The sequence below is a fragment of the Toxorhynchites rutilus genome, chromosome 1 (assembly GCF_029784135.1).
Source record: "Toxorhynchites rutilus septentrionalis strain SRP chromosome 1, ASM2978413v1, whole genome shotgun sequence".
In the NCBI taxonomy this organism is placed as follows: Eukaryota; Metazoa; Arthropoda; class Insecta; order Diptera; family Culicidae; genus Toxorhynchites; species Toxorhynchites rutilus.
In genome coordinates this window covers 115048045-115064614 of record NC_073744.1, presented here as the reverse complement: position 1 = coordinate 115064614, position 16570 = coordinate 115048045, and the positions used below count along the sequence as shown (strand labels likewise).

Genomic DNA, 16570 nt, shown 5'->3' with positions numbered 1-16570 from the left:
CTCTAATTCAGCGCTCCTGTGTCAAATAAGGCCTTCGAATGTTTCGAAACATATAAATGAAATTGCCTTTTACATGATTTATAGTAGTTTGATAGTATATTTTTACGAAATCACATGTTTTAAAGGATTATAAAATACACCTTCTATTTGTGTCAATGCGCCCCTCATTCGAGCTAACTTTTAATCGATCACCAGATGATTATTTGGCACGTATTCAGACCTTTTCTGGATTACAACACTTATAAATATTGTAAACATCATTCTTGCTCACCATTTGTATCGGATTTACATAGCTAAACCATTAAATTAGCGCATTTTGATGAACTTAATTCTGATCCAAGACGGGTCTATGGTACAGGTGAGGCCGTTTCGTCACTAAGTTGTTAGGGGAGCGGTATATGAAAACAGCACGGAAGAAAGTAGAAGGGGAATTATTTGCTTGTAGCGTGAAAGAGACAGACTGATCACGAGCGAGCTTCGGCAATAGCGTATTGTGTTTTGTTTACAAACAAAACACAGTAGACTTCCAAGATGGCTGAAGAGTGGTTTTAGCAAGTTGGCCCACCTTAGTATATACTTCTAGGCGCCTTGTTCTAATCATGAGTTGTTTAATTCAATAATGTTGTTTTGTCCACATGATTTCTATGGCAACCGCTTGGCGCGCTGCAGTTTGTTTATGTTTGTTTATGGTGTGCTTCGCGCATAGCAGAAGTATGGTTTTTCTGTGTTGATTGTGTTGAGGTGAACACTTCTAAAATGCCCAAGAAAAGGCAATATTCTGAAGAAAGCCTAAATTATGAATGAATCAATATGATGACAGTAAACTCAAGCAATGATAAATGCAACATCTAATTGTGAATTCGAATGTTTTCATTCAAAAATGGAGATTTCTAAAACCGGACAAACCATGATCATTTTTTTGGGCAAACCATGATCAGAGCTGGTCAAACCATGATCATAATTCTTCTTTAAGGAAAATCGTTAAAAAACATAAAAATTTGAATAATTTCAACACCTTATGGTAGTATTAGCAACTAGAGACTTGGGTCTTTTCAACAAACCCAAACTCGTATCGATTATGTGTAATTTTCATGAAGAAAAATCGATTTGCATTTACTAGTTGCGTAAAAACACCCCAAATTGGACAAACCAAGATCATTTACCCTAAACAAATTTACGTCCTCTGGATACGTCAGGATTTCGTTCTATAAATGCCACCAGACAGATAAATTGCTGTTTGTTTATCTTTTCATTCCTAAGAAGCAAGACAAGATTCAAAATGTGCAAAAAAGCTAAATAAATACTGTTCGGATTCAGCTTTAAAAATCGGTATTCGGTCGTCGGTTTTAAATTGTGGACTGTATGAAAATCTTACACTTGTAGGTGTCCACAAAGGATTACCACTGGTGGGGTCCTATCATGGATCTACAAGCTAAGTCCGGTCGGAAAACAAGGCACAACGTTTGAATTAATACACTTCGGTAGTTTTAGTTATTTAATAGCTCTACTTTTAATGTTGTCGATTTGAAGGTTGGAATAAGACCGTCTGAATATGCATTTGCACACGCGCTCGCGTGGCTCACAGATTTTCTGTTGGAGTTGTGTGCGTTTCTGCACTCCCTAGGGGTGGGGCTTATGGCTTACGCTCATACATTCGGCGGTAGACGGAACAAATATGAAATTAAACTTACTCCATTCCGCGTGACTAGCTTTCACCATCTAAAACACAAGTAACAAATACAGTAAACATTCGCTAACCGGGCGAAAAGGGACGACCAGTTATTGACATTTGCGTTTTAACTGGTCCGGCATGTTAAACGTCAAATAAAATCGAGGGGAACTTCAATGAATTGTTTGATTCGCGTTGATCATGAAATTGGATAAACAAAAGGATTCCAATGGAAGTTTCGCATTGAGTGTGACAACAGATATGAAATATAATTTGAGGAAATTATTTTTCTGTAATTTAATCAATGTTTTTGTCATGTGAAAATAATGTCAATTTTCATAACAGGGTTATATACATTTCCAAGGACCAGTTAACGTTCGCCCAGTTAAAACGCAGACCAGTTAAAACAGGACCAGTTAGCGAACGATTACTGTATACCTGTTCCTCCGTGACATGACAGTATCGTGATATTCATAATAACACCGAGTTCATCAAAGTTGTCACGACGGATGAACTCTTCTGGATTCTACACACACGGTGGCAGCAATAATAACGTTGTATACAATTAACTTCGTGTTCACCGTGAAGTGACGTTCGTGATCAGGCCCAAAACGTTTTTTTTATTCACTCAGTGTCGCACTAGTTCGCCCCGAAATCTGTTAGTTTCGCACTGAGATGTTTCACGGGATGGCACTCGGGTTCACAAATACAAGTATACTGAACTGTCAAGTTCCGAGTATTGTTTTTTTTTTGTCTGTATCATAGTGATTTTGAACACTTTTGGCTGGTTCGTCACTTTTACTTCCATTTTTGGAAGAATGTCGGGAGTGAGAATTGAACTCGTGACCTTGAGCGTGAAAGGTACGGATGTTACCACTACGCCAGATCGCCTCCTCGAGTATTGTTTTGGAAAATCTAAAAATAAAGACTATGAAAATGGAAAACTGCTGCTTTTGCTTTTGTATTATTGGAGTTCGTAATCCAATTCGGATTCTGATTTTGAAGAGTATATTCGAGCAGACGGCATTAAGCTACGTGTGCTTTCATTGAGAGGCGAAAATAATGATGGACATTCAGGTGGAATAAACCTGCTTTCAAAATCTAAATTATGAATGAAAATTTACTTTAACGTATCGAATATTTATTTTATAGGATGAAATAAGAGGTTTTTTTATCGATATCGCAGAAGCATATTGAACGAAAACTGTGTCTAATGATGATTTTATATTATAATAGTAATTATTTGTGGAACAAACAGGAAATGCATCGACAAATGATTAAGTGAGTGTCAGAACTACATGAGTAAGGTAATCAAACAATATGAAGTAAAAATGTTCATTGAAACTTTCATATTTTTACACTGCACTTGGCCCTTCTGATCTGATAGAGAATAATTTACCTCCCAAGCACTAATATCGCCACCAGACGTCGACACTGTACATTTGTCGTCGCAAATATAAACAAATAAGACTACATAACGCACACCAACAAACTACCGCATTCGTGAAACTGAAAACGTTTTTTTATTACAGAGTCAGTTTGGCACTGACTCAGTTTTAAAAACGAATTCGCTAATAGAAACAACATAACGAGTCTGATCACAAACGTCACTCCAGGCCGAAAACGAAATGAAATGTATATAACCCTGCACACAAATCATTTCGTATTTACCGTGAAGCGGACAGGCCCAACCTAAGATAATATCAGACAATAGTGAGTCTTTTACGGATCAAATTTCTGTCAGTCGCTCATTGGCTGATTTCGATAAATTTGAATAAATTCGGATTTGTATTGAATTTAGAAATAGTGAATTTTATGAATATTACGATAGTTTAAAGTTTAAAAGAAATGTGAAGCAATTACGAGTTTATGTATGTGTTTTTTACAATGGAATAAAATGAACGGCATTTTAGCATCGTTAGGTCCCTAATGCGATTTCATGTTTTGGAATATAATTTTCATTGCTAAGAAGAAATGGAAAGTCTCATCATTCACTATGCAGATGGGAGAGTTGTTAGCTCTAGCTCGTAATATGAAAAAAGATTGATACAATCCAGGTTGTGTTTCGCTGACTCCCAATCTCTTGTTACACTGCTGACATGTTCTTTTTCACTGACTCATTTTGATGATGTAAACAGCTATGTAGAACAACGATTTTTTTCTGTTCTGTCGAGGTTTTCGCTTCATCGACGGTATACTCATAGTCGAATTCAATATTCATGTCATCCACATTCTCACTAAAATTAGATGAAGCTGGAATTCGATATGATGTCGATGCTGCTTTACTGTCCATCAATTTCTGGGCTGAACATTCTTCTCGCCGCTTTGATAGCAAGTCCATCAATCCAACAAGATGTTCTTGTGTATCGGCTGTATAGGAAGTATTCGGTACTACCCAGCAAACATTAAGTCGTATGAATAGCTATAATTGGAGGCGATATACATACAACCAAGACACATTTGTATGATATATGATGCATATAACTAGTATATACACGCAAAAGTGGAGGCTATATACGTATATGCCATATTGTGTACGCATATAAAGCCGTATATAACGATATGCGGTTCTTTTTGGACTGATATGCGATTTGATCCGACAATGTTACCACTCAATCCATCGATGACATGGAAAATCGTGTTTTTGGATTTTATGCGAGTTTAGATATACATGATCGATATTTTGATTAATATTTTATGCGATTGTGATTTGATACGAATTTATATGTAACTTATCATATGGAAAGTTATACGATTTAATGTTTGCTGGGTACAGTCATGTATTGCGAACAATTTTCAAGTTGTCCCTGAATTGCAATGGAGTTGAGCGCCGTCGTTTCGCACGAATCAACGAGAAAAAACTCTCCAGACAATCTTGGGCGAGTAGTTATGGATATGATTATTATTTTCTAGATCTGGGTATTTTAAAGACTAATGGTTACAATTTTAATATTCAAAGTATTGCCCATCGCTAGTCACAACTTTTTCCCATCTTTCTGGCAATTCACGGGTCCCTTTGCGAAAATAATCGGCCGGTTTGTCGGCTAACCACGAATCGACCCAATTTTTGACTTCATCAAAATTGGAGAAGTGCTGGTCAACCAGGCCATGTTGCATCGATCGAAAACGGTAGTAATTGGACGGAGCAATGTCTAGAGAATACGGCGGGTGGGGTAGGACCTCCCATTTCAGCGTTTCCAAGTATGTTTTGCCCGGTTTCGCGTCATGCGGCCGAGCATTGTCGTCCTGCAAAATAACTTTATCGTGTCTTTGCTCGTATCGTGTCGCAGTGGACTCACTTTTCATCACCAGTAACGATTCGATGCAAAAAACCCTTTCTGTCATGCCGTTGGAGCAGTTGTTCGCAAGTGAAAAAAACGGCGTTCGACGTCTCGTGGCTTCAATTCATACGGCACCCAATGTCCTATCTTTCGGATCACGATCGGATATGGTTTGCTGAACTACTCCTAGTGTATCTGCAATGTCTGCATGTCTGGAAATTTTATTCGCCGGAATAATAATCAAGTTACGCCATCTGTTGTAAAACCGAAGAAACTTACCGGTACACCTAATAAATATTCTCTTAAAATATACTTACTCAAAATAATGTTTTACAGGCATCTACGTGGACAGGTTCAATAAATATTTTTGGAATACACATTCACATCTGTATTTAAAAATGAATGAAAACTGTTCTGCATTTTCAAGAATTTTCAAATTTTCTACCCACACTTAATACATATTTATCTATGAAGGAAGTTTACCTACCCGGTCCACATTTATAAACAAAATTATTTAGTTCAACTTCTTCAACTTTTTTGTTCTCACTCACATAAACTGTAAGCTCACATAACTGTAAGCGATCGTGCTATTTTCATTGAGAGTGACCATCATTTTTGGATATAAATCTATGGCATTAACATATTATTTACACAATTTACTCGAAGATAGTAAATTTACATGATAGATGAATTATTCTAGAGTCTGCTGTTAGTTTCAACATAGGTATCGATATGCTACTGAAATACTGAAACTCAATCTTACTTCCAACTTCAAGCATAGTTACATTTTGAGCTACCTCGTATTAGAGCATAAACTGAATCTATGTTCCAGGTCCAGGTCTACGTGAAAAAAAATTGACACGGCAGAGACGAATCAGTCTCTAATAAAATATAAAAAAAACTAGCTGACCGGCAAACTTCGTCCCGCCCAAAATTTATTTTTCGTTATCACATCCACGGTTTCATTAAACATTAAATGGACTAACATCGCTTGTCAATATGTAATTGTAGAACATATGCGAATTGAATTTTTCTAATTTTCACATTTTCTATCAGAGTTTTCCGAAAATTTTCAATTGTCTTGTTTGGTTGGAATATGTTTGGTTGAAATATGTGTATTATTTTATGGGACCCCCTATCCATTCCAAAGGAGGAAGGGGTGTCATACAATAATGAAAACATTTCTCGTACCTAAAAACCCTCAAATCCCAAATTTGGCACCAGTTGCTTGATTAGTTCTCGAGTTATGCAGAAGTTTGTGTTTCATTTGTATGGCAGCCTCCCCTTAGAGAGGGGGAGGAATGTCGAACCACCATGGAAATGTTTATCGATCCCTAAAACATCTATATGCCAAGTTTGATTCCATTTTCTTGATTAATTCTCGAGTTCTTCTGATATATGGCTATCGGTGGAAGTTTCGACAAAATGTATCTGCTTGATGCTAGAATCAAAGATATCATAACAACCATCCAACAGTTTTCCGGAATTCTCCGATGGTGAATTCTCATCCCCTCACCGCTTCCAACCTCTCTTAACTTTACTCGAGGACAATCTGATTGGCGGTTTATCGGAGGAATACTTACCAGTCGATTTCCGGCTACTCTTGGTTCGCCGTGAACGTATACTATTATGCCTTGCCATCTTCCAGCATGATAACGCGTCATAAATTGCGCTCGGACTTTTTTTTTTTTATCCCATTTATTTATTTATTAGGCTCATTAGCATTTAGCTGTAACAGAGCCGGGTTTATTCGTGTACATGTACATATGTTTATGTTTCCATAAATTGTGAATTACATAGTAGTTAGTAGTAGCCATTTAGGCGTTAAGTTTTCTGTTCCATTACATTATGGTAAATTACACAGTAGTAGCCATTTCGGCGTAAGGGTATTCTTTCTGTTCTTCCATTGTTCAGCAGACCGGACAGCGGAGACAGTTTATATTGATCATTGTTGGGTTATTTATAGAACAGCAGCCCGATGTTTCTTGCAGAGCAGAACATTTTGTATGGATGAATCGATCTAATTTCGACCGTGGATCGATCTCCATCGCTGATGATGTTTGCGTGGACGTAGTTATTCTATAACAACACAAAGATGGTCAATTGAGGGCCCTGAGTTTGAACTCACGATCGATCGCTTGGTAAGCGAACGCGTAACCAAGTGGCTACGAAGACCCCCCTTTTGCGCTCGGACTTGACGGCAATTCTTTTCGCTGGCTCCGAAGGAATGTGTAAACTTTTTTTTTCTTCCTGATGTGCTGAAATGTAAATAGTGCTGTTACATTCAAGAAACAAACAAATGACAATCTTACATTGAAATTTTTAAGAATATCCTCCTCAGATGGAGCCGGCACTCTTATTCCCAAGCAACGACTTCTAACCGCGGGAATACCCACGAAGTAGAATTGACGCACAGAATCATAGTCAACTGAGGATAGTCAGCTAACTATCTGACTGACTATATCCGTATTCAATTAGTAATGACTGATACCATCGAAAATATCCGCTGTAGAGAAAAAAAATTATTAGCATTTAATTATTACCAACACTACATTTACAGGGTTTTCCATTTCGGGCTTCCGAAAGTATACAGCCCTGCGCTGACAACCGTTTGACATAGCTGTCAACCAAAGCGTCATATCGTTAGTTGAATGTCTGCCATTTTACAATATGGATCGTTTTAGCATCGCACAACGTGTTAATTTTGTTAAATTATGCTATAAAAAGGATGAAAAACCGGAAAATGTTTTTCGAGCATTACGGACGGATTTTGGTCGTCATGGACGGCCTACAGAGCACACAATCGCTAATGTAGTGCGTAAATTCGAACAAACTGGATCCGTAGCGGATATTGTGAAACCTGTGCATCATCGTAATGTGCGTTCGACCGAAAATATTGCTGCTGTTGCTGCCAGTGTGGAGGATGACCCGTATGCTTCGATTCCAGGGCGTGCTCAACAATTGGGCTTGTCAAACACATCATTGTGGCGAATTTTGCATTTGGACTTGCACCTACATCCATATAAAGTCCAACTGGTACAAAAATTAGGGCGTGGTGACCATGGAATGCGTCGGGCATACGTCGATTGGGTGAACGAACAACATCAACAAAATGCTGAATTTTCGCATCGAATTTTCTTCAGCGATGAGGCACATTTCGAGCTCGGTGGCTATGTGAACACCCAAAATTTCCGTATATGGGGCTCAGAAAATCCACACGTGATTGTTGAGAGGCCATTGCATCCGCCAAAAGTCACTGTTTGGTGCGCATTATGGTCTGGTGGAGTCATCGGGCCGTATTTCTTTGAAAATGAGGACGGCGAGACAGTAACTGTGAATGGTGAGCGCTATGGCCGCATGTTAACCGATTTTTTCTTTGTCACAAATTGAAGATATGGATACGGATGACATGTGGTTTCAGCAGGACGGCGCCACGTGCCACACAACACGACCGAACATGGCCATATTGCGAACGAAATTTGAGGGACGCATAATTTCGCGTTTTGGTGATGCCAATTGGCCGTCCAGATCATGCGATTTGAACCCGCTAGACTTTTTTTTGTGGGATTTTGCGAAAGACCGTGTCTATGCCAACAATTTGAATTAAAAGTTTCATCGAAATTCGAATTCTAAGTGTGTTTTATTTCAATTTACTTTCGGAATTTAAAGTTGGAAAACCCTGTACATTTGCAAATCATTCGTGTGTTTGTTGATATTTATACATAGTTTTTTTAATCTGAATTGAGTACTATCATTTTTTTTAAATTTGTACCACGATGTTTGACCAAATGCTTTTAACTCGAAATAGCGTTCATCGTATCGTTGCTGAACCGATTTCAAAGCTTATTTTAGTTCTGATTATATTCAGGAAAGATTCGCTCGATAGTTGCCGAAAAGTGGGGCAATTTTTGTCTACCAACCCTGCACATGCTCATTTTCTGAAATTGTGATTTCCTTACGGAGTAATTTTATAAAAAAATAACAAGAGATGAGTGAACACTGAAAAATACATCCGATGTATGTTTTAAAAAAGTAGTATAGGCAAATTATGTTGTGACAATGTTATTTGCAAGAAAATTTTTATTAAAAGCTTAATGTCATTTGGCTACCACGAGAGTAGGTTTGGTGTTAACATTGCCGTCGACTTGAGCGTCGAATCATCGGAATCGAATCTTTTTCTCATTTGTTTGTTCAGCTCCACGAAAACTGCGACAAATATCCTTTGGAATGAGCTGCCTTTTGCTGTCAATTGTTCTGATAATTTCTTCTGTTGCTATTCCAATCTAAAATTTTTGTCACCTTTCAAAAGATCTTCATATTTAATAGCATTAGACATCGAAACAACGTAAGATTCCTCGCAGATATTAGTGAAAATGATCAAATAAAAATCTTTTAGCTCTTCATGTAGCATCGTAAATTCAGGTTTTTCAGCCTGGAACAAACGATTCAATCTGTTGATCTGGGGCAAAATATACGTCGTACCGTCCGACGAGAATCCTTTCAGACAATCCTTGTAAGGAATTTCGTCCTTATGAATCTGATCAATCATTGCATTGTAAATGCTTTCATGAACAGCAGCACCAAGCAATACTGAGGCATGAAAGTCATCATGTACCTCAATGTTGCTTTGTGAGAAATTTCACAAATGGAAAAAATCTGTACCAATCTGTACTTTTTGACGAAAATCTGTACCCTGTCCGTACAGAATCTGTACCAAATAAAAACAAAAAAATCTGTACCATTCCAGATAAATCTGCACGTGTGGCAACACTGACTACCACTAGTGCCTGGTGTTTCCACTTGTTTGAGTATTGACGATCGCAGCAGCTTTCTACTACTAGTGAACTAGCGTTGGCCTAGTCATCTGTATTCATCATACTGTTTCTTCGTTCTTCGTTGGTTGTCTCCATTTTGGTTGGGTCCCAACTCCGGGCCGCTATCTTCGCTCGTTGTACATGATCGCCTTTTTGTAATCCCATGGTTATCGATGCAAGCAGTGAGGCCATGCGAGGATTGACACGGTCCTTCATGAGGACCGTGTTCAGAGCCGGATCAACGCAAATCAGGAATGTGACATCTGAGCCTAGCATTTGAGCATCAAACGTACCCGAATACTTGCCAAATTATAACCGGGACGGGGGCAACCGCACTTTTATCCCACACGCCATTTCAGGAAGGTGTCACCCTTACTTACTATATTTAGCTAGACTGTCATCCTTTAGCGTCGCATGTTATCCGTTTTCGTGTCATATCTGTTTTCCATGTCATACCAGTATGATGTGATCAGGATCTCACTTACGTTGATCCTGATGTGCATGGCACTCCTTCCGTTGCTCCTGTACACGGTATTTCCCCCATGCATTCTCCATATGCTTTACCGCGCCCTTACTCGCATTGTCACCCGATTAGTCGCCTTCTAGGACAGGGACAGAGACTAAAACCCGAAGTGCTATTCTAGGCTAGCAGCTTCACGGTTGCTGCTGGTGACGGAAGAGCGTGCCGAATTTATTCGTATACATTTTTTATCTGACGATAATTTTTGGTGTAAATTCGGCTCTGTTACGGCTCAATTGCTAAATGAGTCTAATAAAAAAAAAACAGATGGGATAATAAAAGTCAACCACTACGTTCAGAAAGGGTCAAAGGCCTAGATTGGAATCGGCGTAGACAACGCTCGACGGATCAGAACTTTCCGGTTCCAATCTAAGCAAGAATCACTCTCTGTGGTGATGGGTCAGCTTCGTCAAGACAATCGACCGCTCCTTTGAACGCTTCGCCGGTCCAATCGAAGGCGACTACTTCCTGCCGCTATCGATTCGTTCTCCAAGTGGCCTAAGATCATCCGAACGATCCGCAACACTTCTGCTGCGACAATCAGCATCCTGCGTGGGTTGTTCTCTCGAAATGGTATGCCCGTGACCCTAGCTAGTGACAACGGTACCCAGTTCACCAGTGCCAAATTCGCCGATCCTGTAATGCTCTTATTCTTCGAACAAGTGCGAGCAACAGGGATGCCGCACCACTCGAGATATCTAGATATGAGATAAAGTTTCTGAAGACTATATTTTCACGTCCCTAACATAGGTTTTCGTATCAAATATTCTATAAATAATGATGATGTAAAGCAAAATTGTTACGTATTTCACAACGAATTGTATTTTTCTGTTATGCTTTATCATGAAAATTAGTGTGAGTGGTCTGAAAACTGGTCCGAAATCAACCCCCTATTGTCTGGTCTTGTCTTCGAGCTTTAGCATTGCTCAATGCGTTTCTTCCGAGCCAGGACAGATGATAATCACAATCATCTTCGTTCAGTTGAAACCCTGCATCGTTTCGTAGCTACATTGCTCACATGAAAATAACTGCGAAGCAAAATCTCTGCTTTTTGGACGCATGTACGCAATCGTAAACGATGTAAACAATTTCCCGCTGAGATGACGTTAAGAGATAAGACTGCTGATTCTCCGATCAGTATAGCCAATTTATTTGCTTATTTCTTCGAAAGTGTACATAGCACTAACTCACCAGCATCTTCGTCTGTCAGCGTTGGAGACTGTTCTGCTTTTGGTGTGAATCTACCACTTTTCAACATAACACAATTTGAAATTTAAACTACTCTGAAAAAATTCGACGCTTCCAAGGGACCCAGAATCCACAATCCACAATTTTCCACCGTTGTTCGTGAAAGAATGTGCAAAGTCTCTAAAAAAACGCTTTCAACGATTTTCAACAAATCTCTCCGTCACAGTGCTTTCCCGAAGCTATGGAAGCCAGCTTCAATTTGCCCAATATACAAAGCAGATTCGAGGCATCTTGTGGAAAATTATCGTGGTATCTCCATTTTGTGCTGCCTGGCTAAAGTGTTCGAGGGAAAAAAAAATGAAAACCTAAACACAGAACATGCAGGAAAAATTGAAAGATTCCGAATGCTTATAGCTCGACCATTTCTTACTGGAACGGAAAGATGTTTGCATAAATTGATAGGGAATATTGCTACACTTCAATCGCAATTAATAAAATGTTATTTTTCATTAGATAAACAATTGAAAAACTGTAAAATCTTAAGCGTTATCTAAACGCCCTAACTACCTCGTTTTGATTGGCCCGATTTACGGTTTCTCTAACACAGCCATCAAAACCAAGCAGCTTTGGAGAGATCAGCATTGCAAATACATGAAAGTCGGGGGTATTTTGTTTCGACTAAAATGTGTTTCCCCAACACAGACTTCAGAACCAAGGTGTCTGAGGAAATTGGCATTGCAAATTCATACAAGTCGGGAGCATTTTTGTTTCGACTGAAATGTGAAATCGGCTTTGCAAATAAATGCAAACTACGAGTACTTTTGTTCTCGCTTGCCTTTGTGCAAACTAGAATATGTTTCCTTAACACGGTCTCCTAAACTTAGGAACCTGGGAAAATCGTGCAGACGCTAGATGCAAAAGAACTTTCAGGTATAAATCCTCTATAGCATAAAAAGTAGAAGTTGAAGTTGTTGATGCATGCAAGCCGGAGGTACTTCTGCACCCGCATGTTTTTTTTTTCACTCCGAAAAGTGTTTTCTTAACACGGATTACAAGAACGGGTACGAACATAACGCTTTGGCTCGGTTATTCAAGATTGCATTGAAGGATATGCCTTCATATCTTCTGCTCACTGAAATGATTGCTAAGCTAAGGTAGTCCCACGTCAACCTTGCGGTTATATCATAAATATAACTCACCCATTTTTAATATTCGAGACGTTGCAAATAAATAAATGACAGTCATGCTGTCATACGCGAGCCCTGCGTGTTTGAGCTGCGCCGGATGGACACGGTATTCGAAGCGCGGCAAAATAGAGTTTCCACAACAATTACATATTCTAAAAAAATACCCTTTTTCATGTAGAGGTGAACCAGCCCAGAAGGATGGAAACTTCTCTAATAAAACATTAAAAAAAACCTTTTCCATGCCTTTTTCAGTCAGACGAAGACGGCGACCAAATGAGGGAGATTCAGCAGTTGGAAGTGCGAAACGATGAATTCATAAAAAATTCGGAGTATTTCGCCTGCTTCATACCGTATAATTTGGTTACCCAGCATAGCATTCCTGATAAATCGGTAGCCGATTGTGTTGAGGCTCTGATAGGTGCCTATCTGATTGAATGCGGTCCACGTGGGGCGTTACTCTTAATGGCCTGGTTGGGTATACGAGTTCTGCCGGTACAGGAAATACCCTTCAATCCGGATGCTCCACGTATTCCTGGAAGTACAACGTGTTATGAAAAAGATGGGAAACATGTGCACTCGGTGTACGGATATTGGATACCTCCGAAATCTCCACTACTAACGAATGCTCCCAATCCAAAGGAAACTCTTGAACATCTGCTCGACGGTTACGATGCTTTCGAGGCATCGTTGGGATATCGCTTCAATGATCGTTCCTATCTGCTGCAAGCGATGACCCATGCGTCTTATTGTCCCAATCGTCTCACTGATTGCTACCAACGATTAGAATTTCTTGGTGATGCTGTGCTTGACTATCTCATTACAAGGCATCTGTACGAGGATCCGAGACAGCACTCGCCAGGAGCCCTAACGGATCTGCGATCGGCTTTGGTTAACAATACGATATTCGCTTCGCTAGCCGTAAGACACGACTTCCATAAGTATTTCAGGCATCTTTCGCCGGGACTTAATGACGTAATAGATCGCTTCGTTCGCATACAGCAGGAAAATGGCCACAGCATCAGTGAAGAAGTATAACATTTGCATCATCTACATTCATGGAACTAAATTTAATCTGAATGATGTTTGCTTACAGTATTATTTGCGTTCAGACGATGAATGCGATGAAGCAGAGGACGTGGAAGTTCCGAAAGCCCTAGGCGACGTCTTTGAGTCGGTTGCTGGAGCCATTTTCCTCGATTCTAATATGTCTCTTGACGCAGTTTGGAAGGTAGGTTTCAACACGTGAATTTTCATACAAAGACGTACAAGGAAACTAAACATTGTAGGTATATCGGAACATGATGGGACCGGAAATTGAACAATTCAGCAATTCTGTTCCCAAATCACCCATCAGAGAGTTGCTAGAACTTGAACCAGAAACAGCCAAATTCGGGTAAACTATTTGATTGATTCTGAGACAAGGCAAGATTTAACAATGTTTCTTTCTGATATTAGAAAACCGGAAAAGTTGGCCGATGGACGGCGGGTTCGAGTGACGGTGGAGGTATTTGGAAAAGGAACATTCCGCGGGATCGGTCGTAACTATCGCATTGCTAAATGTACCGCAGCCAAATGTGCGCTGAGGCAGCTGAAAAAAATGGGCTTAATCAACAAACGCCGATAATGCGATCAGAAAGAACCGAAATGTTGCTTAATTATTACTAGAATATTATTTATTTCACACCATAATAATAATTTTAATTTACTGAATTATTTTAGGATTCGTTCAGCATGTAATTATAAATTAAAGGTTGTGGTCAAGAAGTTCGTTATAAGCATTTCTACTGCCACATTATCTCAGAAATAGTTCATGTAATTTTTGAAACGACTCGCACCAAAACATTCATTTCTGCATCTAGTCATCCAAGAGCGACTTGGTACAATGTTTGAGTAATTTAACCCCTTCTTTAACAGTATCAGATTGTGCGCCAAAACGCATATAATATACAATCGAAATAATTACAATTCTGCGATGTAAGTAATGGGTGTAGCATAGCATGTACTCTCTAAATAATGAATGGCCATTAAAATTAAGTTGAATATATTCCTGTGTGTATTTATTTTATGGATGATCTGCGGGGCCGGCATCAACTTTCTGTCTCGCCCAGGGACCGACGTAGCAAATCTGTCTGAAACACTAATTCAGGCGTTTTCAAATGGTGCTCCGCGAAGTTAGAGCAAATGAAAACCCACCTTGAAAAAAAAATCCTTTAATTTAACTTCACTGTGATGATATAGTGATTATCTTGTATGCTCTGGGTCAGACGTCGTGTGACTTGGGACGCGCAACCGAAATAGAATTGTTCCCAGTTGGGTAATGTCAATGCAAATAGGATTTGTTTCATTGATTCAAAAATACAGCTGCTCCATCAAATCTTTTTGCTTTAAGGTGAAGGTGGAAGCTAGCCACAAATGGCTGCCACAATGGCGCTCATTTCTTTCATCTCCCTCCCTCACCCCTCTCCCGAAAATCAATCATTTTGCGAAACAGTGTGAAGAAAATGATCATTTTCGCACACTTGATGGGAAGTGTAATATCAACAAAACTCTAATCGATAACTCACAAGATATTAAATTTTCATTTGCTGTCGCACTGTATAGTGAAAAACGTCGGAAAACTCGAGCAAGTGCTCTGAAAGTTAAATTTTCATTTTTCAATTTTCGGCAATGGTTTTGTTTGTGTTGGTGAAAGCATCGTTATTTTTTCGACACTGATGCCAGACAACATCATCGAAACAGCTATAAAAACCACTCAATAAAATGTTATTCCTGAGTCATAACGTTTCATGTCATGAAAATCAATAGAATAAAATTGTGTTTTAAGTTTTAGCAACTTTAACATTGGGTAAGAAAATTGTATGTAGAGTTTGGAACACTGCCACGGCTGCCTATGCTTTCAAAAACAATAAACGGAAAAGTATTATATTCAATCAAAATGCCTCGGCCAACGAAGAGAAGGGTTAAGCCTCTCCAACGTGACTATGTGAAAACAATACGATCAACGAAGGAAAATATTAAGGAATTATCAACATCGAGTTACTATGCGAATGAACTTGTTAATACCAAAAGAGCCCCAATTCGCATGTGTTATAAATTTGCTTATGTTACGCTCGCGTATAATCAGAATTTTACTTCATATGCAAATGCACCTTCTATATATATTTATATTTGCAATTGTTCATTGGAACATATCGTTCATACATTTTACTTTAGTATTGAATTGTTCTTTTTTTTTTAATGTATTCAAAGACTCGTGTCAATGAAGCGCCACACAGCTAATAAGTGAATTAATCTATTTACGTGTGCTTTGCTCTTCTCTCACAAACACTATTACCCCATTTTTACACGTAGGTTTACCTATACTACTACAATGGATAGCTTCCACCTTCACCTGAAAAGCGCTCTGCTATATAAAAAAATCTGAAAACCCATGCCCTCATGCCCTAATCCATGGGTTTTCAGATTTTTTTTATGGCAGAGCACTTTTTATAGCAAAAATATTTGATGGAGCACCTGCATTTTTTAAACAATAAAACAAATCCTATTTGCATTGGCATTACCCAACTGGAAACAATTCTATTTCGGTTGTACGTAGCAGTTACATGATATCTGACCCGGAATAAACAAGATAAATCACTAAATGCCTAGTGAAATTAAATTGAAGAATGTTTTTTTTTTCTCAATGTGGGTATTCAAGTGGGAGCATTTGCTATAGTTTCGCGGAGCACAAATTTCCCGTGGAGCATCATTTGAAAATCCCTGCCCTAATCTATCACCAGGACCTAAACTCATTGGTTCCTGGTATCAAAATAATTAAAAACTTTTCGAAGTCAGTTCTACAGCAACTCGACTAAAAGTATAGGGTCCTATTCCAGAAAACGAGACGAGCAATTCGTCTCGTCTCGGCCTCT

General features: G+C 39.0%; 1 protein-coding gene across 1 annotated transcript in view; it reads left to right on the top strand.

The window, feature by feature from the left end:
• Positions 1–14463, top strand: part of LOC129773283 (endoribonuclease Dcr-1) — a 43171-nt gene extending 28708 nt beyond the window's left edge. Inside the window, exons 9-12 of the mRNA XM_055776882.1 lie at positions 12912–13688; positions 13753–13887; positions 13946–14052; positions 14115–14463. Coding sequence (XP_055632857.1) covers positions 12912–13688; positions 13753–13887; positions 13946–14052; positions 14115–14283 — 1188 coding nt within the window. The 3' untranslated portion in view covers positions 14284–14463. The remainder of the gene's footprint in view (positions 1–12911; positions 13689–13752; positions 13888–13945; positions 14053–14114) is intronic.
• The last annotated feature ends 2107 nt before the right edge of the window (positions 14464–16570 follow it).